Raw genomic sequence first — 23,950 nt, 5'->3', positions numbered from 1 at the left:
GCTCAGCAGAGATAGGGAGCTCAGCCTGGGGTCAGGGTTCAGCCCACAGTCAAATCTAGCCTGGAATCTGGGGGTGGTTCAGCAGCTGCCGCATTCTGGAATGGGAGGCTTAGCCTAAGGCTGGGGACTCAGCCTAGGGTCATTGGTCATCCTAAGGTCAAGATTTAACCTGGGGCTAGGTTTAGGCCACTCTGTGGACCAGAAAGATTAGGTGAACAGGAGAAGCCTCTACAGATGCTTGTGTTTACCAAAATCCTGAGCTATGGCTAGAAGCCGCATCCCCGGGGTAAGAAGAGGAAGTCGATCCTTGGGAATACTGGGAAATGTAGTTCGTTTATGCGTTGTTGCACTTGTCTGCTCCCGCTGCTTTCTGGGTAATGTAGTCCTGGACGGTCAACAGTGGGTGGAGGAATTCTGCTTCAAGGGCCGAATATCAGCTTCATTATAATTGGTTAAATAGACTGTTTATCAAGTTACATCCGGGACAATCTTTTTAGTGATTGGTGAGCGTGGGGGCGGGGTTAAGCGGTATCAGCTGTCCATCTGTTGTTGTGCTGTCCATCTGTTGTCGTATGGGGCGTGCTTGCAGAGCGCCAATCACTGATTGGTTGGGTGGGTAGGAATGGCTGAAGAGCCCGGCCCCACCGTGCGGCGATTGGCTCACCGGTAGGTGGGCATGGGGGCGTCAGAGGCGGTGTCAGGGGAGGCGGCGGCTCCAGAGATGGCAGTGAGCGAGAGGAGGGGGCTCGGCCGCGGGAGCCCGGCGGAGTGGGGGCAGCGTTTACTTCTGCTGCTGGTGGTGGGCGGCTGCTCCGGGCGCATCCACCGGCTGGCGCTGACGGTGAGGCCCGCCGCACGGCGGTCTGGGGCGGGGGACACAACTATGTTAGGGAGAAGCGGGAGTGGTCTCGTCCGACCTCCACCGCTTCTTACACGGGATGGAGCGGTCCGGCGCCCCCCGCTTCCAAGCCCGGAGTGGTCTCTCCCAAGCTTTCCCCCTCGGTCCTCCGGTTGGAGTTGCCTGGCAGGACAGGCTGGGGGCGGGGCTCCATGTCTCGGGACCCCTGACTCTAGCCCTTTAAATTCTTGGGATCGCTTTGGGGATGCGCCTCTCGGGAGAGGGGCAGTCCTCTGGGTACTCGGGATCTTGGGGACTGAGTTAGAATCTACACGTTTTCCGGGAGGTGAAGGCCAGGCACACCGAGATGAATAACTCCTGTCGGGGTGGCACCCGCCCCAGTGGCGGGACTTCCAGGTGTCCCAAGATTTCCCTTCCTGGACTCTCAGGACAGTGGTCGGAGGATCCAGAGCCACCCTGTCCCTGCCTGGGACTTTCCCGGGTCCCCGCCTCTAGGGAGGCAGGCTCTCTCAGCCGCTCTTACCACCCTGTGGGCCTGTCCTAAATAAAGAGGTACCAGGGGCTCTTGCGGGGGCCCCTCGTGCCAGAGGCTGGGGCTGGGCTGGTGGGAAGGAGAAGTGTGAGCTGCCTCTGCCTCCTTGGCCTCCGGCAGGGGGAGAAGCGAGCAGACATCCAGCTGAACAGCTTTGGCTTCTACGCCAATGGCTCCCTGGAGGTGGAGTTGAGCCTCCTGCGACTGGGCCTCCAGGAGACAGAAGAGAAGTCCCCGCTGGTGAGGGGCTTTGAGGAGCTTGCTGGAGGAGGGCGGGGTGCACAAGCCTCACAGCGCTGCCTCAACCCTGGTTCTGGATTCCCATCCTAGCTGTGCCCCCTCACCCACATGATCTTGGGCAAGTCCCTTGGCCTCTCTGAGCCTCAGTTTCCTAGTCTGTAACCTGGGAATAATACATCTGCAGTGTGCGCTACGCACTGTTCTTAACATGGGGGGTGGGGGGCATAGCGATGAACGAGACAGCCCCAATTCCTGAAGTCAAAATGAATCACGAGCATTTATTGAATGTGCATTAGGTACCAGGTACCACGCAAAGCATTTTCCATGGGGCGGTCCCCTCATAGCCACCTGTCAGGGATGCTGTGAAAATTCACTGAATCCAATTTTATGGGTACAGCACCCAGGCTCAGAGGTATGTGGCTTGCTCAACCTGGAAATGGCAGAGTCTGGATTCAAATCCGGGTATGCTGGATTCCAGAGTCCAGGGCAAAAAGCCATCAACATTTTAAATGGGGGGAAACAGGATGGGCAAAGGTCTCCCTGAGGAAGTGACATCCAGATTGAGTCACATGGGTTGGTTTAGGAGTTAAAAGATGATGGGGGAGATGGGGAGATGGGGTAGGTTGTTGGAAGATTCAGAGAGAATGTGGGATCTAGCACATTGCAAGTATTCAATAAATATGAGCTTATGTTTCTGTTGCTCCTGCAAGGGATGGTTTGGGGGGTCCCTGCTGGAGTCCTTCACATCCTCCCCTTTTCTTTCCACCCACCAGGTGGGGTTCAGTCTAAGCCGAGTTCAATCTGGTAGCATTCGATCCTACTCAGTGAGTGAAGGGGGTGAGGAGAGGGTGGGATGGGGGGGGTCGTCTCTCCTTTGTGTCTGGAGCTCAAAGGCAGCCTCTATTTCCCAGAGGCAGGAACAGGAAGAGACACTGGGTGGACAGGGAGGGAGGCGGGGCTAGGCCCCTGGGAAGGGGTAACCAAGGCTCCCTCTTTGCCCACTCCCCAGAGCCGAAATTCCCAAGAATGCCCTCTCCAGAAAAACAGTAGCAACTTCCTGGTCCTGTTCCTCATCAACACCAAGGATCTGCAGTGAGTTGAGGGTTTGGGGCCTCGCTAAGATCCATCACTCATGTTTCCCTGGGTGTGATACCCACACGTAGCTGAGCTGATCAGGTGGAATGAGAATCTAGCTGAAAAGAACCTTGACACATACAAGAAGAAAGCCACTCGCTTTTTAGTTCCACCTTGAAGCTTTTTAGTTTCATCTTGAAGTGGAAGGAGGAAGAGAGGGGAGGGTACTCAGGGAGAAGACCCGGATACAGAGAGTTGTGAGGATCAGTAACAATTGTTCATGATAATTAATGAACAATTGTTCATTGTTGAATGTTTCCTGTGTGCCAGGCAACGTCCTGGGAGCTTTAACAAGTATTAACTCATTGATTCCTTATACTGTTATTATCCCCATTTTACAGATGAGAAAACTGATCCCGAGAACTGGGATTCAGACCCAAGCAGCATGTAGATACAATGTTTTCTTTTTAAATAACGTATTTAAGTAGAACAAGTTCGTTGATGTCTTGGAAAAGGCAAAATAGCTAGCACAAGCAGCCGCCTTGTCGGGTCGTGGCCAAATGCTGAAACTTGGTGACCATGGACCCAGCTGGATGCCATCCCCCAGGGAGGAGACACAGAGGGCCTTGAGTTTTCTGCCATGGGTTGTGTGCCTGACACTAGGCTTTAGACTCACAGCCTCATCCCCCCACCTCTCACCCTCATCACAGAGTCCAGGTGCGAAAGTATGGGGAGCAAAAGAAGTTACTCATCTCTCCTGGGCTCCTCCCCAAAGAGCCCTTTGAACTGGGGCTTCCGAAGCCAGAGCCCACAGTCACCCCCAAGGCGGGCAGTGGTGAGTCAGGCTGGCTGTGCGGGCAGGGAGGGGCAGATGGGCAGTGCCGCTCTGTGGATCCCCCCATTTTCCTGCTGTGCCTCTGTTTGTTGACCTCTTAAAACCATTCACCTGTCTCCTACAGCGACCACCACAGGCGACAAGGCCAAGCCAAAACCCGAAGTGTCTCAGGTTTGGGGGAACCAAGGCGGAAGGGAGAAAGTCCTACCCCCGGGGCATATGGGGACCTGAGCTCAGGGCCAGCTGGAAAGGCCAGCTGATGGAGTGCCTCTGTCCCTTTAGGGCCCCAGTGGGAAGGACAAGGAGCTGGTGTTGGGTCTGGGCCACCTCAACAACTCCTACAACTTCAGCGTGAGTGTCTGTAGTACCCACGGCCCCACTTTCCCCCAGATCAGGGGATGCTCCTAAGCTGAGACCTCCTCTCCCCCTGACCAGTTCCACGTGGTGATCGGCTCCAGGGCTGAGGAAGGCCAGTACAACCTCAATTTCCACAACTGCTACAACTCGATTCCTGGCCGGGAGCATCCATTCGACATCACAGTGAGGAGAGGGGAGGACAGCAAACTAAGGGAGTGTGGGTGACAGGCCAGGAGTGCCACGTCAAGCTCAGCTTCCTACAGTACCCCCGCTGCATGGTGCAAAATGGAAGCTATTGTACCCATCTGGGAGACAGGGCAAACTGAGGCCCAGCAAGTGGGAGAGCTGGAGACTCACACTCCCTGCTCTCCAAGTGCAGAGCTAGGGCTGTGTGACCACTGCCACCCACCACTGTCCTCTCTCCAGGTGATGATCTGGGAGAGGAACCCTGAGGGTTTCCTGTCGGCAGCCGAAATTCCCCTTTTCAAGCTCTACATGGTCATGTCTGCCTGCTTCCTGGCTGCCGGCATCTTCTGGGTGTCTGTCCTCTGCAGGAACACGTAATGCCCTTGCCCCCAGGGGTGCCCACCTCCCCGAGTCTGGCCCTCCTGTCCCTGCCCCCCACTAATGATCTTCACCTCCCCCTTCTCTCCCTGACCCTCCTGCCAGATATAACGTCTTCAAGATCCACTGGCTCATGGCGGCCCTGGCTTTCACCAAGAGCATCTCTCTCCTCTTCCACAGCGTGAGAGTCTTGGGCCAGGGTGCAACAGGGGGGTGGGCTGGGAAGACAAGACTGTCCAGGCCACCCACCAAATCTCTTCTGACCCTGGGCTTGAGAGGTCTGTTTGTCCAACTGTCTACCTGTCTATCCACTTCATCCTTGTGGCCAGCTGTCCATCATTTCATGTCTGCTGGTCCTTCTGTCCAGCTGTGACTTTCCACCTCATTGATTGTCTAACTGTCCACCCATTCAACTATGAGTGTCCCTCTGTTGTTGCAGCCGGGACTGTCCATGTTTGAGTCTCCCCCCAACTTCTAACACCCCCATCCATTCACCTGTCTGACCGTCCATCTGTCCGTCCATCTCCAGATCAACTACTACTTCATCAACAGCAAGGGCCACCCTATCGAAGGCCTCGCTGTCATGCACTACATCACGCACCTGTGAGTGTCCCGTCTCCATGGGCAGGTGGGGGGAGGCAAGCAGGGGAGGGCTGGGCCCCCCACCTCACCACCACTCATTGTCCCACTCCCCCAGGCTGAAGGGCGCCCTGCTGTTCATCACCATCGCCTTGATCGGGTCAGGCTGGGCCTTTGTCAAGTACGTCCTGTCGGATAGGGAGAAGAAGATTTTTGGGATTGTGATCCCCCTGCAGGTACGTATGGGGAAGTCCCCAAAGGGGGCCATGGTGGTGGGGGGCAGAGGGGCACACATCCGGCTGGCAGGGTTGGGGGTGCACATCGGGCAGCACTCACTCACACACCCACCGCACCTTGGCCTGGCCACACAGGTCCTCGCCAATGTGGCCTACATTGTCATTGAGTCCCGGGAGGAGGGTGCCAGCGACTACGGGCTCTGGAAGGAGATCCTGTTCCTGGTGGACCTCATCTGCTGTGGTGCAATCCTCTTCCCAGTCGTCTGGTGAGGACCCTGGACCTGCCTCACTCCCCTACCCCACAGGCTGAGACCCAGCTCCTTGTGCACATGGGGGCAGTCAGCACTGACTGCACCACGTGTCCCCCACCCTGTCCCAGGTCCATCCGGCATCTCCAGGATGCGTCTGGCACAGATGGGAAGGGTGAGGCCCTGCTCCTCCTCGGGACCCTTTGCCCCTGCCCGCCCCCTTCCTGCTCCCGTCCCTACTTTCTGTCCCTGGAAAGCCCCTCCTGGCCACTCTGCCCACTCCTCTGGCCTCTGCCTCCCTGCACGCCCCTGTCTGGCCTGTCATTCCTCTCAGATACCTACATCTAGCCTCTCTACCCTCTTGAGGTCCCGTCCAGACCTTCTGCCCCAGGGACGCTCCCCAAGATGTCCTATCTGCTCCCTCCACCAACCCTCTCCCCTTCCTGCCACCCCCAGTCTTCTTCCCCTGATCCCCACTGTCTGTGTCAACCCTCAGTGGCAGTGAACCTGGCCAAGCTGAAGCTGTTTCGGCATTACTATGTCATGGTAGGAGACTCACTCCCACTCACAGGGAGGGGAGTGGGGAGGTGCGCTGGGAGCAGGGAAGGGACAACCAGCCTGTTGACACCAGCCTGTTGACACGCTCACCCCATCCACTCCGTCTGCCATCCCTCTGGGCACCCTCCCCTCTGCCCTCTGCCCCTAGTCTCTAAGCCGCCACACTAGCCATCCACAGTCCCACAGTCCCGGTGGTCCCTCTGTCCCATGCACACCCGCCCCTGCAGGTCATCTGTTACGTCTACTTCACACGCATCATCGCCATTCTGCTGCAGGTCGCTGTGCCCTTCCAGTGGCAGTGGCTGTACCAGGTCAGTCTGGAGGCCCCAGGTGGAATAGGAGGGTGGGTCAGACCTTGGACGTTGCGGGGGTGCACCTGACCCTCGTGCTTTGCCCCCTCGTCCCCCAGCTGTTGGTGGAGGGCTCCACTCTCGCCTTCTTCGTGCTCACGGGCTACAAGTTCCAGCCCGCAGGGGACAACCCGTACTTGCAGCTGCCCCAGGAGGATGAGGACGTGCAGATGGAGCAAGTGTAAGGGGGGAGTAGGCGGGGCGCGGGCGACTCTGGAGCCAGGACGGGCAGGGATTGGGCAGCTCTGGAGGAGGGCGGGTCTGGACCAACTCTGGGGACAGGGCTGGGGCCTCTTGGCTGGACTGGAAGGGCTGTGAGGGTTAGGCTAGGGCAGTTCTGGAGGCGCAGCAGCGCAGCCAGGGTGCTCTGCGGGCGGGACGTGGGGCGCTCTGGTGTGGAGTGGGCGGGGTGGGGCTGCTCTGGGGGCGGGACCTGGAGTGCTCTGGTGTGGAGTGGGCGGGGTGGGGCTGCTCTGGGGGCGGGGCCTGGGGCGCTCTGGTGTGGAGTGGGCGGGGTGGGGCTGCTCTGGGGGCGGGACCTGGGGCGCTCTGGTGTGGAGTGGGCGGGGTGGGGCTGCTCTGGGGGCGGGGCCTGGGGCGCTCTGATGTGGAGTGGGCGGGGTGGGGCTGCTCTGGGGGCGGGGGCTGGGGTGCTCTGGTGTGGAGTGGGCGGGGTGGGGCTGCTCTGGGGGCGGGACCTGGGGTGCTCTGGTGTGGAGTGGGTGGGGTGGGTGCTCGGGGGGCGGGGCCCGTGTCACTCTGGTGCGTAGTAGGCGGGGCCTGGGCAGCTCAGGGTGTGGAGCTGGGGTGGGCAGGGCCTGCTGCCCTTCAGCTCCAGGGCAGCCTCTTTCTCTTCCCGCAGAATGACGGACTCTGGGTTCCGGGAAGGCTTGTCCAAAGTCAACAAAACAGCCAGCGGGCGGGAGCTGTTGTGATCGTCTCCATATCTCGGACCACACTGTACCATCCTCCACCCTCCTCGTCCATCCACCTCCCTCCCCACTCCTGCCCCTCTCCCAAAGCGTGTGTGGGGAGGAGGAGGGGGCCGGGTGCATAAGGCATCCAGCTCCCTGGGACCCGGGTTCCCAGAGGAGCACATTCAGAAGACAGACAGCCCCTTCTTTCCCTCGAGTATTGGGCAGCCCTCTCCTCACCCCGGGATCACTCCCCACTTCCAGCTGTACATTAATGACCAATCTTTTGTTACCCTGGTTCTCGCCTTCCTGGAGTTTGAGGTCTAACACAGAAGTTATGTTTACAATTTAGAAACTTGCATTCACTGTCGATTGCTTTATACATTCAATAAATATTAATTGAGCAACTACTGCATGCTGGGCCCTATGCTGGTTACGGGAGAGAGAGCAGTGACCAAGATCCACCAGGTCCCAGTCCTCAAGGGGCTCACAGTCCCTGGGGTGAGGGTAGAGAGAGGGATGTCACCTGTCACCAGGCAGTTCCATCCTTGGGCCATCAGACCTGTGATGGGGGCTGAACAGTGCCCTGACCCAGCCAGGGAGGTCAGGGAAGGTGAATAGGGATGTGGGGAATATTTCATACCCAGATGAGGGGACAGTGTATAGAAAAGCTGGAGGTGTGGGAAAAAATGGTCATTTGAGACCACAAGTGGCTCAGGCTGAAGAATGGAGATAAGACTAATGAATATTAGCTGACAGGTAGGTAGTGGTTGCGGTCATGCCACACCCTATGTTAAAGCGGACCTTAACTCATTAAAAAGCCTGTAAGGCACAGAGAGGCTAAGCAACTTGCTCAAGGTCACAAAGCTAATAGGTTAGCAGGAGACTCGGGGTCAAAGCTGACCAGCCTGGTTCCACTGCTGTCCATAATCACTGTGTACATCACCCCTCTGCAGCTAAACTCCCTGGGACCAAACCCCCAACCATGCTACCATTCGCTGTGTGACCCTGGATCACTGGCTTAACCTCTGTCCCCTTACATGTCCAACGGGGCCTCATAAGTTCATTGAGTATCACATACCATAATGGATGGTAGTGGCTCAGCACAGTGTCCAGCAACACAGCCTCAGCCTGACCTCTTGGGGACCTGCCCTGAATCTTGAGGACCAACCACAGAATGGACAGCCATCCGTGCACACACTTCCACGCAGGTTCCCAAGATGCTTCTCCCCTCACCCCTCCCCTGCCCGCTCTTCAATGGAACACCCAGAACACCTTTTGGAGCTCTGAAAAACATTCCTGGGTGGGGGCACTGGCATGGGACAGAGATGGGGAACAAGGCCCGGGTGAAAGCTTCGTATCAGCAGAAACAAGTCTAACTGGGGCCCAGATTCATAAATAGCTCAGCCAGACAAAGAAGGAAGAGGGGAGGCATTGCAGTCTGGGGAAGTTGTGTAAACAAGGCAGGGAAGCCTGGAATAGCCTGCAAGTCCAGCTACAGGGTGGGCTGGGGTCAGTAGGAGGACAGAGCAGCCAGTAGAAGCCAAAAGACAGGCAGACACATTTGGAGCTTCACACTGGGGCACCTTGGAGCCACGGAAGAACTTGCAGTAGGGAGGGACGTGGCCATATAGAGTCAATGTTTTACTCCATGTGCATGCTGTGGTAGGCAGAATCATGTCCCCTTAAAGATGTGCACCTCTTAATCCCCAGGACCTGTGGATATGTCTCCTCCAGTGGTAGAAGGTACTCTGCAGATGGGATGAAGTTAAGGACCTTGATCATGCTGGGTTATCCAGGGCCCAGTCTCCTCACAGGGTCCTAGAGACAAAGAGAGACTGGAGGATGCTGAGCCACTGGCTTTGCAGGTGGAGGAAGGCGCCAGACACCGAGGGCTGCAGGCGCCTCTGGAAGCTGGGAAAGGAGGACACAGGTTCTCCCCTGGACCCTCCAGAAGGAAACAACACTGCCCACATCTTGGTTTTAGACTTCTGACTTCACAAACTGTAAGATAAAAAGTGTGTGCTGTTTTAAGTCACCAAATTTGCGGTAATTTGTCACAGCAGCAATTAAAAACCTCAAACTACTTAGAAGCACAAACTCTGTAGCCTGATTTCTTGCATTCAAATCCCAGCTCTTACGTCCTGCAAAATCTTGGGCAAGTGGCCAAAGCCTTTGTTTCTTTAATTTTTTAATTAATTTTTTATTTTATTTTTTGGTTTTTGGTTTGTTTGTTTAGCCTTTGTTTCTTCATCTTTTTTTTTTTTCGTGACCGGCACTCAGCCAGTGAGTGCACTGGTCATTCCTATATAGGATCCGAACCCGCGGCGGGAGCGTTGCCGTGCTCCCAGCGCAGCACTCTACCGAGTGCGCCACGGGCTCGGCCCTGTTTCTTCATCATAAAGTGGGAATAGTAGGGCTGCGTGGCTCACTTGGGAGAGCGTGGTGCTGACAACGCCAAGTCAAGGGTTAAGATCCCCTTACGGGTCATCTTTAAATAAATAAATAAATAAATAAATAAATAAATAAATAAAGTGGGAATAGTAGAAGCACTTGCAGCATGTGCAGTAAACAAGTTAAAATACATGAAATAGATAATATGCTACTACTGAGCTCCATGTAGCATGAGTTTATGTTTTATACACCATCATTTTGTCAAAGGAATACAAAAGTGGGTTTGAGAAAGAGTCCCCAGCTGCTATTGAGAGGATGGACTGGAAAGAAGTAGGGGACCCCAGGGGTGGAGAGAAAGGATGGGCTGGGAGAGAGATTCCTGGCAGGGGCTTGGTGAGCGGCTGGATCTGGGGAGTGACGGATTGGGAGGAAGAGAGGCCTCTGGCTTGGAGGCCTGGTGGGGCTGTCACCAAAGTAAAGCAAAGGGGAGAAGCAGCAGGTGCTAGCAAAAGTAAAAACGTGGTTCAGGCACATTGAGCACTCAGGACGTGCGGGGTGCCCCAGTGAGATTGTTTGCCTGGTGCCAACAAGTTCTCACCCCAAGATTAGAAGGAGGTTCTGTGACTGTGGATCTCCAGGTGGCAGATTAGAAACTGAGGCTGGGAAGAGGGAATGGGCCTGACCCACAGGGGCTGGCGGAGCTGAAATCTAAATCTCTGCTTTCCGTGTCCTTCCAGGGTGGGGTCCCCAGTACCCAGGTCTCTGCTGAGCATACAGGAGAGAGTGGAGAAAAGGCGCCGTTGTCACAGGGCATATTGATTGATTCACCCAGGTCAAGGTTACCTGTGAGTTAATGAGTTATGGGGTGGGAGAAGGGGTGACCTGGTTGTGGGTCCTGAATTCTGAGCTGCAGCAGGCACCCCATCCTGAATCTAGGGGACAGTAGGTGTGTCCCTGCTGCTCCTAGGCCTGGCTGCACCTCTGTGGGGGAAAGAGTGGGAGTGGGGCACAGCAGGACCCCCATCCAGAAATCATTCCCACCTCCTTCCCCTCATTTCCTCCTGACACCCCAGCCAGAGGGGGCCAGACAAAGTACAGGACCCCCAGTAAAATTTGAATTTTAATAAATAATAAATACTTTTTTAGTACAAGGATGTCCCAGATATCCCTCTAACCTCACTCGCTCCCTCCCTCGATGCCTGGAACGCTGGGCTGGGTGGGCCTGTGAACTGGAAGTCCCCCCATTTTGCCCCCCAAAACCTCCTTCTCTCCCTCCCCTGCTGACCTACCTTGTTCACCATCCCCCTTCCAAACTTCTGGACATAAATGTCCATCCCCCAGGGTCACTTCCTGGAGGTCAAGACAGGACCCAAACCCTTCCCAGACCTCCAGCATTACAGGCATGAATGATGACAACCATCCCATCAAGTATTGATCCTTCTCTCTAAACCTTCAAGACATTTGGCTCCTTCCATTATCACAACAGCCAGAACTATCATCAGTCCCATTGCTCAGATGGACTCACTGAGGCTGAAGAAAGGAGAAACCAAGCCCTGCTGCAAGGCAGAGGCCAAACGGGAATTCCTCCTTGAGGCTGTCACACCACAGAGCCCCAACGCTATCACGAAACCAGGAAATGGGGTGCCTTGTGGGTTGAGGAGGGAATAGGGGAAGTAACAGGGGTGGTTGGGAGCTCCAGTTTCAAAAGCTGAGCCCGCATTCTGTAAAACAAACGATTGCCTCCCGCCTCCCCCTATTCCAAAGAAACGGTGTTGCAACCGTCGCAGATGGAGGCCAGATTTGTTCTAATACTCTGCACCTCCCCCTCCCCCTGGCTAGGAAAAGATCGTGGTTTACAGGAAATCAGAGCAAACTCCCCATTAACTCCTTCAGTGGAGTTTTGGAAACCACCTCTCCAGGGATCAGGACCCCCCCACCCACACACCATTCCGTGGCCTTAAACATTCACCTCCTATGCCCGGACAATAATGTCACTGAGCATCAGAGAACTGCAAATTAAAATGACACTGGGGTACCAGTTTTCACCCAAGAGGCTGGCAAAAATCCAAAAACTTGCCAATGTGCTTGGGGTGGGGGTAGGCAGTAGGTAAATTGGCGATTAATTTCATGCAGGGCTGGTGAATGTGTAAAATACAACTCCTATGGAGGAGAATTCTGCAATATTTAGCAAGATTAGTAATGCATCTACATGTAGACCCAGGGTGATGTCCTTTCATTGCAATAACAACCCTGTGAAGTAGGTGCTGTTGTTACTCCATTTCACATGAGGAAACTGAGGCTCAGAGTGGTTATCATTAGCTTACCCAAAGATCACAGCTAATAAGCGTCAGAGCCAGAAAGTGATGTGGCTCAAGATTGTGCACTGCAGAGAGTGTGGTTTAAAACCACTTAAGTCCGGCTGGTTAGCTCAGTTGGTTAGAGCTCAGCTTTGTAACACCAAGGTCAAGGGTTCGAATCTCCGTACCAGCCAGCCACCAAAAAAAAAAAAAAAAAACACCACGGAAGTATGTCTGTCAAGAGGAGGCTGATTACTTCCGCACAATGCAATAGAAGGTAGTTACCTACAAGAATAAGGAAGATCTCTGTGCACTGATATGAAAAAATCTCTAAGGCATGTTTGTGAAAAAGCAAGATGTAAACCAGGGAGACCAGGAAAAATAGCATGCACGGTATATAAAAATAGGATTTATTTTTAAAACAGGTACATTGCTAACAGGGGTGGGAAGACCATCATTCCCTCTATACACATTTGTACCTTTTAGATATTGAACTATGTGCATATATATTACTAATCCACCCACAAACAATGCAACTTAAAATAATAATATCCTATAAATAATAATATTGTAAAACATGTACAATAGCTACAAATGAGAATTTTCCTCAATGATTCCTTTTTTGACCACCATAGTCACTCAGACATCCTGACAAGGGTAGGTGGAGGGAGCTCCTGGCTCCCCTTTCCCTGGAAAAAACAATCATCAAGACAGTGAACTCCTATGCATACTTCAAAGCCCGGCTGAAATGTCCCCTTCTCCAAGAAGCCTTCCCTGATCCTCTAATTAGCAAAACTCTTTTTCTTTGCTGAAGAAAACACCCCATGGGACTGGGAACGTCTGTGCTGGGCTCTGTCCCTCTCTTTTTCTCCCCCTCCCTCAACATGGAGGCCTCTGGAAGTGGAGCTCTATCTCCCAGCATAGACATGAACTCGTAGACCCAAAGTGGACTGGGGACAAGGCCAGATATCTGGGGCGGGGGTCTCTCTGAACTTTAGTGTTTCTCCACTGCAAAATGGGTGCAATGGAGAACGGTCTCTGTTCTCCAGCTGGCCCTGAACCTTGACAGAGACCAGGGCAGGTGGGCAGGTATGTTCGTATTGGAAACATGCCCTCAGGTTACTCATCCCTCAACATGTTGGCCCCACGGCTTGAAAAACTTAGGAAATGGTATTGAGAAATCTGGGGCAGTCCCAGGGAGGGGAGAGGCCACGGGGGGAGAAGGGAGGGCTGAGCTGGGGAGGTAGGAGCCAGATAAGAGACAGCCTCCAGCAGCCCCTGCTCGCTCCTTCCCATCCTCTCCCTCTGACCCTCTGTCCCTCCACTGTCCCTGCACCATGGGACCTGCCTCAGGTCCCAGCCTGCTACTGTTGCTACTCACCAGCCTCCCCCTGGCCCTGGGGGATCCCATGTGAGTACTCACAACTCACCCCCAAAATAAGGCTGCTTCTGGGTTGGGAGCAGGCACTTGTGGGTACAGATCCCTATAGAATTCAGGGTGCATTTGGGTGTTTGTGGAACCCAATTATTGTGGGATTGGGGATTTGTATATTTGTGAATTGAGGGTCTGTAGGTTTAGGGTATATGTGGTGTTTAGTGACTGTGTGGTTGGGGTGATTTGGAGACTTGAAGGTTTGTACAAGAGTTGGGAGTTTGAAGTTTGGGGACTTAATGGATTTTAGTGCTTGTAGGTTTAGAGATTTGATACTTGGTTCAGGTAAGGTCGGGGTGTTTGGATTTAGTTGTATTTACAGGACCAGGGGATCAGAGGTTGAGGTTTAGGTGTTGGCTGTTAAACGGTTTGGGGTTTAGAGGTTTGGTTGCATGTGGGTTTGGGTATGTGCAGTTTGGGGTGTCTGAGGGTTTGGGTGTGTATACATTTGGGAATGTTTAGGGATGAAGGGGTTTAGGGCTTTGGGCCTATGTGGGTTTAGGTGATTGTGGGTTTAGAAGTCTAGAGACTTGGCGGAGCTGCTGCTTCTGGTTTTGAGGTTCAGGGTTTGGTGGGACCCGCAGCCCCTAGCTGTCCAGACTTTCAAAGGCAGGACTGGCTAAGAGCGGGTGGAAGTCCCGAATGGGTCTGCGAACTGGAAGTCCCTCCCGCCCGTGTGCATGAGGAGGTGGCGGTGCCCAGGGAGGAACGCGGAGCCAGATATCAGCGTTGGCAGGGCCCTGGGCAGTCATCGGATACGCGCCAGGACCAGGCGCTGGGCACGGCGCCCGGGCACAGAGGCGCGGACCCCGGTGAGGGCTGGAGTCTCGCGTCTTCGGGATGAGAGCTCCCCCTCCCCGCTCCGCACAGGTACTCCCTGATCACCCCCAACATCCTGCGGCTGGGGAGCGAAGAAATGGTGGTGCTGGAGGCCCACGATGCCACACAAGACGTTCAGGTCACGGTCACCGTCAGCGACTTCCCGGCCAAGAAGCAAGTGCTGTCCAATGAAAAGATCACGCTGACCAGTGCCTCGGACTACATGGGCAGCGTCACCATCAAGGTGGGCCAGACCCGAGCCAGGCTCTGCGGACACGCACAGCCCCTCCCATTCTTCCTGCCCTGCCTGAGGCACAATGAATGCTCGCCCCCTCTAGCCCCGCCCCTTTCTCAGTCTCCTCCCCCTCCCTGAGTCCTCCCTCCTCTGAGTCTCCTCCCCTCTGCCCCCTCCCCCTTTCTGAGGTCCCTCCCCCTCTGAGTCCCTCCCCTGAGCTCCACCCCCTTTCTGAGGTCCCTCCCCCTCTGAGCCCCTCCCCTGAGCTCTACCCCCTTTCTGAGGTCCCTCCCCCTCTGAGCCCCTCCCCTGAGCTCTACCCCCTTTCTGAGGTCCCTCCCCCTCTGAGCCCCTCCCCCTGAGCTCCACCCCCTTTCTGAGGTCCCTCCCTCTCTGAGCCCCTCCCCCTGAGCTCCACCCCCTTTCTGAGGTCCCTCCCCTGAGCTCCACCTCCTTTCTGAGGTCCCTCCCCCCTGAGCCCCTCCCCCTGAGCTCCACCCCCTTTCTGAGGTCCCTCCCCCTGAGCTCCACCCCCTTTCTGAGGTCCCTCCCCCTGAGCTCTACCCCCTTTCTGAGGTCCCTCCCCCTCTGAGCCCCTCCCCTGAGCTCTACCCCCTTTCTGAGGTCCCTCCCTCTCTGAGCCCCTCCCCCTGAGCTCCACCCCCTTTCTGAGGTCCCTCCCCTGAGCTCCACCCCCTTTCTGAGGTCCCTCCCTCTCTGAGCCCCTCCCCCTGAGCTCCACCCCCTTTCTGAGGTCCCTCCCCTGAGCTCCACCTCCTTTCTGAGGTCCCTCCCCCCTGAGCCCCTCCCCCTGAGCTCCACCCCCTTTCTGAGGTCCCTCCCCCTGAGCTCCACCCTCTTTCTGAGGTCCCTCCCCCTCTGAGCCCCTCCCCCTGAGCTCCACCCCCTTTCTGAGGTCCCTCCCCTGAGCTCCACCTCCTTTCTGAGGTCCCTCCCCCTCTGAGCCCCTCCCCCTGAGCTCCACCCCCTTTCCGAGGTCCCTCCCCCTTGAGCCCCTCCCCTTCTGAGCCTCCGTCCCTCTCTCAGCCCCCTGCCCCCTTCTGAGTCCTTCCCCTTCTCAGCCCCTCCCCCTTCCAAGCCCAACCATCTGAGTCCCTCCCCTTTCTGAGTCCCTTCCCCCCTCTGAACCCTCCCTTGTCTGAGTCCTTCGCTGTCCCCCCTCCCGCACCAACTCTTGCACCTCCTCCGAGTGCACCTTCCGTCCCCCAAGCTGGGCAAACCAGGGAGACCTGGCATACTGGGCAGGCTCCCGTCGTGAGGAGGGGCAGACGTGGACCTGGCCAAAGGCCCAGAAGCCAGACTGTGGACGCGGGGCGCGGGAGCAGACCCCTCACCATCCCCTGGCCCGTGCCTAGATCCCGATCAGCAAGGAGTTTAAGCCAGAAAAGAAGAACAATTACGTGATCATCCAAGCGTCCTTCGGGGGCGTCCAGGTGGAGAAGGTGGTGCTGGTCAGCCTTCAGAGCGGGTACCTCTTCATCCAGACGGACAAGACCATCTACACCCCGGGCTCCACAGGTGAGGGGCTGGGGGGCGGCTGGAGAGGGCAGGGCAGGGCTGCGGGGGGCCGGGGTCTCACCAGGCCTCCCTGACTCTCCCACCACCCTCCAGTTTTCTATCGGATCTTCACCGTGGACCACAAGTTGCTGCCCGTGGGCCGGACCGTTATGATCAGTGTTGAGGTACCAGCCAGCAGGGGGCCCAGAGACAGCAGAGGCAGAGCCTCGGGGAAAGACAGAGATAGACTGAGACAGAGGCACCGGAAAAGTCGGAGAAGTGGAAAAGTAGCAGAGACCCAGATGCGGGGACACAAACACGCAGAGGCCTGGAGATGGGGCGGAGACCTGGGGGACCACGTGGAGCCGTGCATGTGCCCATGGATTCTGGTTTCGGATAAACCCCTGGTCACCTCACCTCCCTGAGCCTCCCTTTCCCCATCTGAAGACTGTGATTATGACAGATAATTCTATGTAGTCTATTCCCCCTGCAGCAGCCAGAGGGCGCCTGTGAGCACCTGAGTCAGGCCCCTCCCTCCCCTGCCTACAGCCCTCCACGGCTCCCACCTCCCTCAGAGGAAAAGCCCAAGTCCTCCTGCAGCCCACAGGCCCTGCACGGCCTCCCGTCCTCCCCTCCCCGCTCTCTCCCCTCGCTCACTCAGCTCCAGCCACAAGGGCCTCCTCACTGTTCTCCAACACTCCAGGCTCGGTCCTGCCTCAGGCTGTGCCCTCTTCTCAGAGAACACTGTTTCTCCAAATATCCACCAGTGTCCCAGTTTTACAGTGAGGTCTCCCTGAGCATCCTATAAAGTCGCAGATCCCCTCCCCCACCCCAGACACACACATTCCTCCCCTCTTTCCATCTCCTGTAAATGAGATTTATGCATTTGGTAATTGCCTTCCCCTCCCCCATCTTCCATTGAACCTCAATTCAATTGCTGTATCTGTTTGTTCAGCGTCTTGTCACCTAAACCCAGCCTAGTGTTTGGTGTATGGTTGGGCTCAATAAAAACTTCCTGGAAGACGAAAGGGGAAAGAAGGAGAGAGGCGTAGTGGGGTGTGGGGGGTCGGGGGTTTGTCTCCATAGGATTGTCATGAGGATTTATTGAAATTATGCAAAGGTAACCAGTACCAGGCAAGTGACAAGTCTGAAGCTTGCTTTAGGGACAGATGGGGTCTGTAGGCAACAGAGACCACACAGTTCCTCTAAAGGCACAACTGCTGCCCAGCTCCAATCAAATGTCACCTTGTGCCAACAGGAGTGTATTTTTCATAGAATTTCCCAATTTGCAAGAGAAGGTAGAAAACCAGATTTCTATGCAATATCGCCTGATGTTTAACTATTGGCAAGAAATAAGATAATATGTGTATTAGGTTGAGCTACAGGAAATTGTTATTCTTGCAGATCAAAAGTTGAAAATAGGCAATTACATGGGGTTAGGTCTAATCAAATGCTTAGCACAGGATCCGGCACAAAAGTGGGTGATAAATGCTAGTTGTTATTAGTATTCAGAGAGACCCTGGTAATAATGAGCTCCAGCTTACATGAACTATGTCCCAAGACAATGAGGTAGGTGCCAGTATTATCTCCTTTTTTTAGATATGCACGCTGAGCACAGAGAGGTTAAGTAACTTGCCTAAGGTCACACAGCTTGTATGTGGCACAGCAGGGATTTGAACCTAGACTGACTGACTCAGATCCATGTTCTTAACCCCTGTCCCTATAGACATGGCACAGAGAGTGTCCAGACACACAGAGGTTGGGGAGAGCTGAGTGGCTAAGCCTGGCAGCTGAAGAGCCTCTTTATCTCACATGTCTTCCTGTCTCTCGCAGACCCCTGAGAACATCACCATCAAGCAGGACTCCCTGTCTTCCCACAACCAGGTCGGCATCTTGTCCTTGTCTTGGACCATCCCAGAACTGGTCAAGTATGTCAGGCTCTCCAGGAGGGGGTTCAGGGCTTCCCTATCCCAGGAGAGGGAGTTGGGGGCTGCCAGGCCTGGCCAGACCACTCACCTGCTTTCCCTGCAGCCTGGGTCAGTGGAAGATTCGAGCGCACTATGAACATTCACCGAATCAGGTCTTCTCCACTGAGTTTGAGGTGAAGGAGTACGGTAAGAAGAGGAGGGAACAGGGTTGGGGAGACCCCATAACACTGGGCCCAGCACTAGCCCCCGCCAATGCCATCTCTCACCCCAGTGCTGCCCAGTTTCGAGGTCACAGTGGAGCCTGCAGAGAAATTCTACTATGTCTATGACCCAGAGGGCCTGCGGGTCACCATTACAGCCAGGTGAGGGGCCAGGTGAGGGCCAGGTAAGAGGCTGAGGGGAGCCAGGTGAGGGACTGGGGGTGGGGCCAGGTGAGAGGCCAGGTGAGGGGCCAGGTGAGGGACTGAGGGTGAGGCCAGGTGAGGGACTGGAGTGGGGCCAGGTGAAGGACTGGGGGTGGGGCCAGGTGAGGGACTGGGGGTGGGGCCAGGTGAGGGACTGGGGGTGGGGCCAGGTGAGGGACTGGGGGTGGGGCCAGGTGAGGCACAGGGGGTAGGGCCAGGCACTCTGGGTCTTCAGCTACAGCCAGTAGAAGTTGAGAAAGACTCAGTTTTCCAGGAGGGTAGGATGTGAAGTCTTCCTTGTGTCACAGGTTCTTGTACGGGAAGAACGTGGATGGAACTGCCTTTGTCATCTTTGGGATCCAGGACGGCGACCAGAGGATTTCGCTGGCCCAGTCTCTCACCCGCATTATGGTGCCTGACGGAGGGCCCCTTCGAGCGTGCCCCCGCCCCCAGTCCCCTGCTTCCTCTGATCCCTCTGCCCTCTCTGAGCCCTCATTTCCTCCGCCAGATCGATGATGGCTCGGGGGAGGCTTTGCTGAGACGACAGGTGCTGCTGGACGGCGTGCAGCCCTCCGAAGAGTCTGCCCTGGTGGGGAAGTCCCTGTACGTGTCTGTCACCGTCATCCTGCACTCAGGTGAGGCCTGGTCTGTGGGCGAGGCCCATAGTGAAGGTGGGATTCAGTCTGAGGGCGGAGGCGCCATACAAGGGAGGGTCTGACCAGAGGGCAGAGGCCTGGTCCCAAGGCTGGCCCCGCAGCCCACCCCACGGCTGGTTCTCTCAGGCAGCGACATGGTGGAGGCGGAGCGCAGCGGTATCCCCATCGTCACCTCCCCCTACCAGATCCACTTCACCAAGACGCCCAAGTACTTCAAACCAGCTATGCCCTTTGACCTCACGGTGAGACCCAGAGCGGGGCTGCGCTCCCCATTTCTGGAGTGCCGGCCATGCCCCTGGGTCCACCTGAACTTCCTCCATCTGCCCTCATCCACAGGTGCTGGTGACGAATCCCGATGGCTCCCCTGCCCGCCACGTCCCTGTGGTGATCGAGGGCTCTAATGCACCTTCCCTAACCCAGGACGATGGCATGGCCAAGCTGAGCACCAACACGGCCGACAACACCCAGCGCCTGACCGTCACGGTGAGTCCAGGCTCCCTCTTGGGGGCCCATGACCAGCAGGTCCCAGTGTTTGTACCAAAGGGTCCTGCCTTTCATATTAGGGCTATTTTCCTTTGTATAAAGGGGCTCCTGTCTGCACAGTGGGGTCCTGCCGTCTGCACAGGCTCCTCCACTCACATGCCTTGGTCCCTACACTTGGACGTCTGTGCGCACAGTCTTGCCACTCTCATGGAGAAGTCTGAATTTTACAAGAGGGGCTCTGTCATTTATACGGAGGGACTCATGATTGGCATGGTGGGCTCAATTCTCCTGGTTTCTGTGGACTCGGCTGTGTTGCCCCTTGCAGGGAGGGAAGCACAGATCCTCTGCCTGCTGCAGAGGGATGCAGATGTCCCCCAGGGTCCCTCCCTGGCTTCTGGGCTGTGCACCCCCTCCCCTGGCTAGAAGGCTGCCTCACGGTGCTTGGCAAGCCTATGAGTCCCTTACAGCTGCTGTGACAAATGACCTCAGCTCAGTGACTCAAAACAAAACACAGTTATTAATTTACAGTTCTGGAGGTCAGCAGTCCTAAAATCAAGGCAGCGACAGGGCTGCACTCCTAGGGGAGAATCCATTTCCTGTATTTTCCAGCTTCTAGAAGCTGCCCGTGTTTTCTGGCTCGTGGCTCCTTTTCCCACCAGCAGCAGCAGCACAAGATCTTTCAATCTCTCTCTCTTCTGCTGCCCTTTTATAAGGACCCTTGTGACAACATCGGGCCCACCCAGATAATCCAGGATCATCTCCCTATCTCCAGATCCCTCATGTAATCCCATCCGTAAAGTCTCTTTTACCAGGAAAGGCAGCATATAGACAGGTCCCGGGGATCAGGACGTGGACATCTCTGGGGAGCCAACATGCATTGCTCTTTCCACCAGGTACTCACGAGAAAGGATGGTATACCAGAAAACCAGCAGGCTAAAAACACCATGTATGCCCAGGCCTACAGCATCATGGGCAGCTCCAAAAACTACCTGCATCTCTCCGTGCCCCGCGTCGAGCTCAAGCCGGGGGACACGCTCCATGTTAACTTCCACCTGCGAGTGCACCATGGCAGCGATACCCAGAAGATCCACTACTACACCTACCTGGTCTGTGGCCACCTGGACTCCACATCTGCCCCTCCACCTGCCCCCTCACCCTCTTGAGCCTTATGCCAACTCTTCTCCCCCAGATCATGAACAAAGGGAAGCTTCTGAAGGCTGGACGCCAGAAGCGAGAGCCCGGTCAGGGCCTGGTGGTGGTACCTGTGACCATCACTAAGGATTTCATCCCTTCCTTCCGCGTGGTGGCTTATTACACGCTGATTGGCAGCAGTGGCCAGAGGGAGGTGGTGGCCGACTCTGTGTGGGTGGACGTCAAGGACTCCTGTGTGGGCACAGTAAGCATGCCCTGCCCTCCCCCCCACCCCTCTCCACCTTCCTCTTCCTCCCGTCCAGCTGCGACCTCGCAGGGCTGATTTCTCACTCCTTCCTCTCCCACCTGTCCACAGCTGGTGGTAAAAGGTAGCGGCAATAATGACAGGAAGCCTTTACCTGGGCAGCAGATGACCTTCAAGATAGAAGGTGACCATGGGGCCCGAGTGGGGCTGGTGGCCGTGGACAAAGGTGTGTTTGTGCTGAACAAGAAGAACAAGTTGACTCAGAGCAAGGTGCGCACCTGCGTCTCCGAGATGGGGCAAGAAGGCAGCTCTGGCAAAGCCACGGGCTTGGGATGAGGTGGGAACGAGGTTGCGGAGAGCCAGGGAGTGAGGCTGGGTGTGGGTTGAGAGTTGAGATTGGAATAGTCATTGACAGGGATGGCTTGGAGACGGGAAGGTGGCTGCACAAGGGTCCAGGTTAGACATAGTCACGAGAAGGGGCAGTTTCAAGGTGGGATGTGGCTGTAGGAGACAAGTCCAGCTGTGTACTCTGGAGCCGTCCAGCTCAGGAGGCTTGGGGCTGGGAAGGAGGACAGAGGTGGGGCTGGCCCGGGTTTGAGAATGAGGAGAATGAAAATGGGATTGGAGGGAGAATGGAGATAGGATTAGGAATGGGATTGGGACGATGGGTTGCAAACGATGATGGGCTGGAGATAGGGTGGGGTGAGAACGGGTCTGGGAATGGCGGTAAAGCCGGTTGGAGAGGGGTGGAGAGCAGGGCGATGGATAGGGTTGAGATTGGGGATGCAGTTGTGGCGGGGATCGGGGTGCGCTGGGGGAAGGGATGGGTGGAGGTGAAAGGGGGGTATGTGGGTGGAGATGAGGATGGGGTTGCGTGGTCTCGGGAAGAGACACGTAAGTGGATGTGTTGGTGAACTGGAGGGGGTACTGCTGGCCTGGCCTCACTCCTTCCTTGTCGCCCCCACCCCTGTCTGGCAGATCTGGGACGTGGTGGAGAAGGCAGACATCGCCTGCACCCCCGGCAGTGGAAAGGACTATGCTGGAGTCTTCATGGATGCAGGTCTGGTCTTCAAGACCAACAAAAACCTGGAGACCCCCCAGAGGACAGGTGAGGATGCGGCCAGGGGCTGGTTCAAGGAGGGGCAGTGCCTCGCCTTCCCAGAGGCTAAGAGCAGGGCTCTGGAAGGAGGGGACCTAGGTTCAAGTCCTGCCTCCACCCTGACTAGCAAATCACTCCTCTCTGAGCCTCAGTTTCTCCATCTGTCAAATGGGGCCCTACCTCACCCCTGTGGTGAGCAGTGAACCCAGGACCCAGAGCAGGCGCTTTATCCACCTCCTTCTCGGTCCACCTGCCCCTCAGATCTTGAGTGCCCCAAACCAGCCGCCCGCCGACGTCGCTCCGTGCAGCTCATGGAGAAGAGGACGGACAAAGGTGGGAGCACTCCCCCCCGCTTCCACCCTGAATCTTGCCCAGGGGAAGTCCTTCCTGGGGTCTGCCCTGAGTCCCTCCTGTTTCGAGGCCCCATGGCGGAGGGTCTGACGTGGGCACCGTGCCCCCACAGCGGGTCAGTACTCGGACAAGCAGCTGCGCAGGTGCTGCGAGGACGGCATGAGAGAGAACCCTATGCGGTTCTCATGCCAGCGCAGGGCTCGCTTCGTCATCCTGAACGAGGCGTGCGTGAAGGCCTTCCTGGACTGCTGCAACTACATCACCCAGCTGCGGCTGCAGCACGCCCGCAACAACCCCCTGGGCCTGGCCAGGAGTGAGTCTCAGGTGGGGGTGGGGGGTGAGAAGGGTGGTCCTGTCCGCGGGAGGAGGAGGACCTGGTCTAACAGGGGAGACGGCCCCTTGCCTAAGGGCAAAGGCCTTTCCCACTTGGGAGGTTCATTCCAGCCTCACCCCAGGTGTCAGAAGTTTGACACTGCCAATGCCCAGGACACCCACGGTCTGAGGGACAGTTCTAGATGATGGGGCTGGTCATGCTAGTGGCTAAGGGGAGATCTAATGTGGGCTCTAAGCTCACCTTCATCAGAGAAAACTAATTTATGTTGGTGTCTGACTCGATGAATTAACAAGCAACATTCATTCACTCAGTTTTGAATAAGACAAAACACGTACACCCTTGAAAGTTTATATCTCAGGCCAAATAAATCCCAGGCCAAGCAAAGAGAAATCTCTTGTGTAACAAGCCCATTTCAAGCAAATCTGTAATCTCTTTACGAAGAAGAGATAGTCTGAGCTACTGGGAAAATTAGACAGAACCCCTGATCTCCTGCGATAGGTTTACATTTGCATAGATGTTTTTTTCCTAGCATTGTGCAATTTCTTTAGCTAATGGGGTCAGACAAAGAATGGTTAGAATGTTACTACCCCAGAGGCACTTTAATGGATTATTCCAGAGTATGGGTGGATTTACGCATCCTTGGAATTCCACCTACTTTATTGTTATGGAGACCGAGAGCTTAATTAAAATCTCTCCTAGTGTTAGAGGAAAGCCCAGCCAGGGTTGAATCCGAGTCCAGTCCGATTTTGCTTACTTGCCGATGGTGCCAAGCTGGTCCTCTTCAGCAGACCAGGTCTGGGGAAGCTCTCAACTCACTAGTGGCATTCAGGACAGATCCGTCGGGCACAGCAGGCATGGTGCCCAGGGACAATGATCCTCTTAGAGGCCCGTGTCCATGTTGTCATTTCTTTGAAAATCAGATGGAGGAAAACGAATTTAACCCAGCCTGGATTGTATTCATCTTTATACCCACGTTGTCATAAAATACAATTTTTAATTATTTTTGTAATAGAGGAAGGAGCTCCCAAAGGCAAATGTTGTGCTTGGAGCTCATGAAAAATCACACAAGCCCGGGTGTGTTTCAGCTGCTAGGATTCCCTCCGGGGCAGCGATGGCACGTGAGGGGCAGCAGGGGAAGGAGGTCCATTCTAAAGCAGGTTTAACACCCCCTCAGGTGATCTGGATGAGGAAATAATCCCAGAAGAAGACATTATTTCCCGAAGCCAGTTCCCAGAGAGCTGGCTATGGACCATAGAAG

At 55.7% G+C, this 23,950-nt stretch overlaps 2 protein-coding genes across 3 annotated transcripts in view; both read left to right on the top strand.

Annotated features, from left to right (window-relative positions):
- Positions 1-693: 693 nt before the first annotated feature.
- On the top strand, positions 694-7,745 carry GPR108 (G protein-coupled receptor 108). Of its 2 annotated transcripts, none has more exons than XM_063110461.1 (18): positions 694-841; positions 1,512-1,631; positions 2,405-2,455; positions 2,641-2,723; positions 3,416-3,540; positions 3,665-3,711; positions 3,823-3,891; positions 3,976-4,080; positions 4,324-4,457; positions 4,567-4,642; positions 4,991-5,064; positions 5,159-5,276; positions 5,412-5,542; positions 5,656-5,699; positions 6,021-6,070; positions 6,358-6,393; positions 6,492-6,613; positions 7,295-7,745. In XM_063110461.1, exons 1-18 carry the CDS (start codon positions 722-724, stop codon positions 7,365-7,367), a joined length of 1,578 nt encoding a protein of 525 aa, XP_062966531.1. In that variant the 5' UTR covers positions 694-721; the 3' UTR covers positions 7,368-7,745. The 2 variants fall into 2 exon arrangements, with proteins under 2 accessions (XP_062966531.1, XP_062966529.1); XM_063110459.1 differs by having other exon boundaries at positions 6,310-6,393.
- A 5,629-nt stretch (positions 7,746-13,374) lies between these two features.
- C3 (complement C3) overlaps positions 13,375-23,950 on the top strand; it is a 32,392-nt gene continuing 21,816 nt past the window's right edge. Inside the window, exons 1-18 of the mRNA XM_063109629.1 lie at positions 13,375-13,448; positions 14,340-14,532; positions 15,900-16,062; positions 16,156-16,226; positions 17,875-17,969; positions 18,073-18,155; positions 18,241-18,331; positions 18,682-18,784; positions 18,882-19,008; positions 19,156-19,271; positions 19,366-19,512; positions 20,406-20,618; positions 20,702-20,908; positions 21,020-21,178; positions 21,887-22,016; positions 22,269-22,340; positions 22,471-22,671; positions 23,867-23,950. The exon at positions 23,867-23,950 is cut by the window's right edge and continues 25 nt beyond it. Coding sequence (XP_062965699.1) covers positions 13,375-13,448; positions 14,340-14,532; positions 15,900-16,062; positions 16,156-16,226; positions 17,875-17,969; positions 18,073-18,155; positions 18,241-18,331; positions 18,682-18,784; positions 18,882-19,008; positions 19,156-19,271; positions 19,366-19,512; positions 20,406-20,618; positions 20,702-20,908; positions 21,020-21,178; positions 21,887-22,016; positions 22,269-22,340; positions 22,471-22,671; positions 23,867-23,950 — 2,329 coding nt within the window. The remainder of the gene's footprint in view (positions 13,449-14,339; positions 14,533-15,899; positions 16,063-16,155; positions 16,227-17,874; positions 17,970-18,072; positions 18,156-18,240; positions 18,332-18,681; positions 18,785-18,881; positions 19,009-19,155; positions 19,272-19,365; positions 19,513-20,405; positions 20,619-20,701; positions 20,909-21,019; positions 21,179-21,886; positions 22,017-22,268; positions 22,341-22,470; positions 22,672-23,866) is intronic.

Source organism: Cynocephalus volans, chromosome 10, assembly GCF_027409185.1.
Source record: "Cynocephalus volans isolate mCynVol1 chromosome 10, mCynVol1.pri, whole genome shotgun sequence".
Lineage (NCBI taxonomy): Eukaryota > Metazoa > Chordata > Mammalia > Dermoptera > Cynocephalidae > Cynocephalus > Cynocephalus volans.
The sequence above is the reverse complement of the archived record's forward strand: the minus strand, read 5'-3'. Positions and strand labels throughout refer to the sequence as shown.

Excerpts from the sequence above, each read along its gene's own strand:
- GPR108 (XM_063110459.1), top strand. The coding sequence starts at position 722 with ATGGCAGTGAGCGAGAGGAGGGGGCTCGGCCGCGGGAGCCCGGCGGAG. Across the intron at positions 2,456-2,640 it reads GTAGCATTCGATCCTACTCA|AGCCGAAATTCCCAAGAATG; the intron begins GTGAGTGAAGGG and ends CCCACTCCCCAG. Across the intron at positions 4,643-4,990 it reads TCTCTCTCCTCTTCCACAGC|ATCAACTACTACTTCATCAA; the intron begins GTGAGAGTCTTG and ends GTCCATCTCCAG.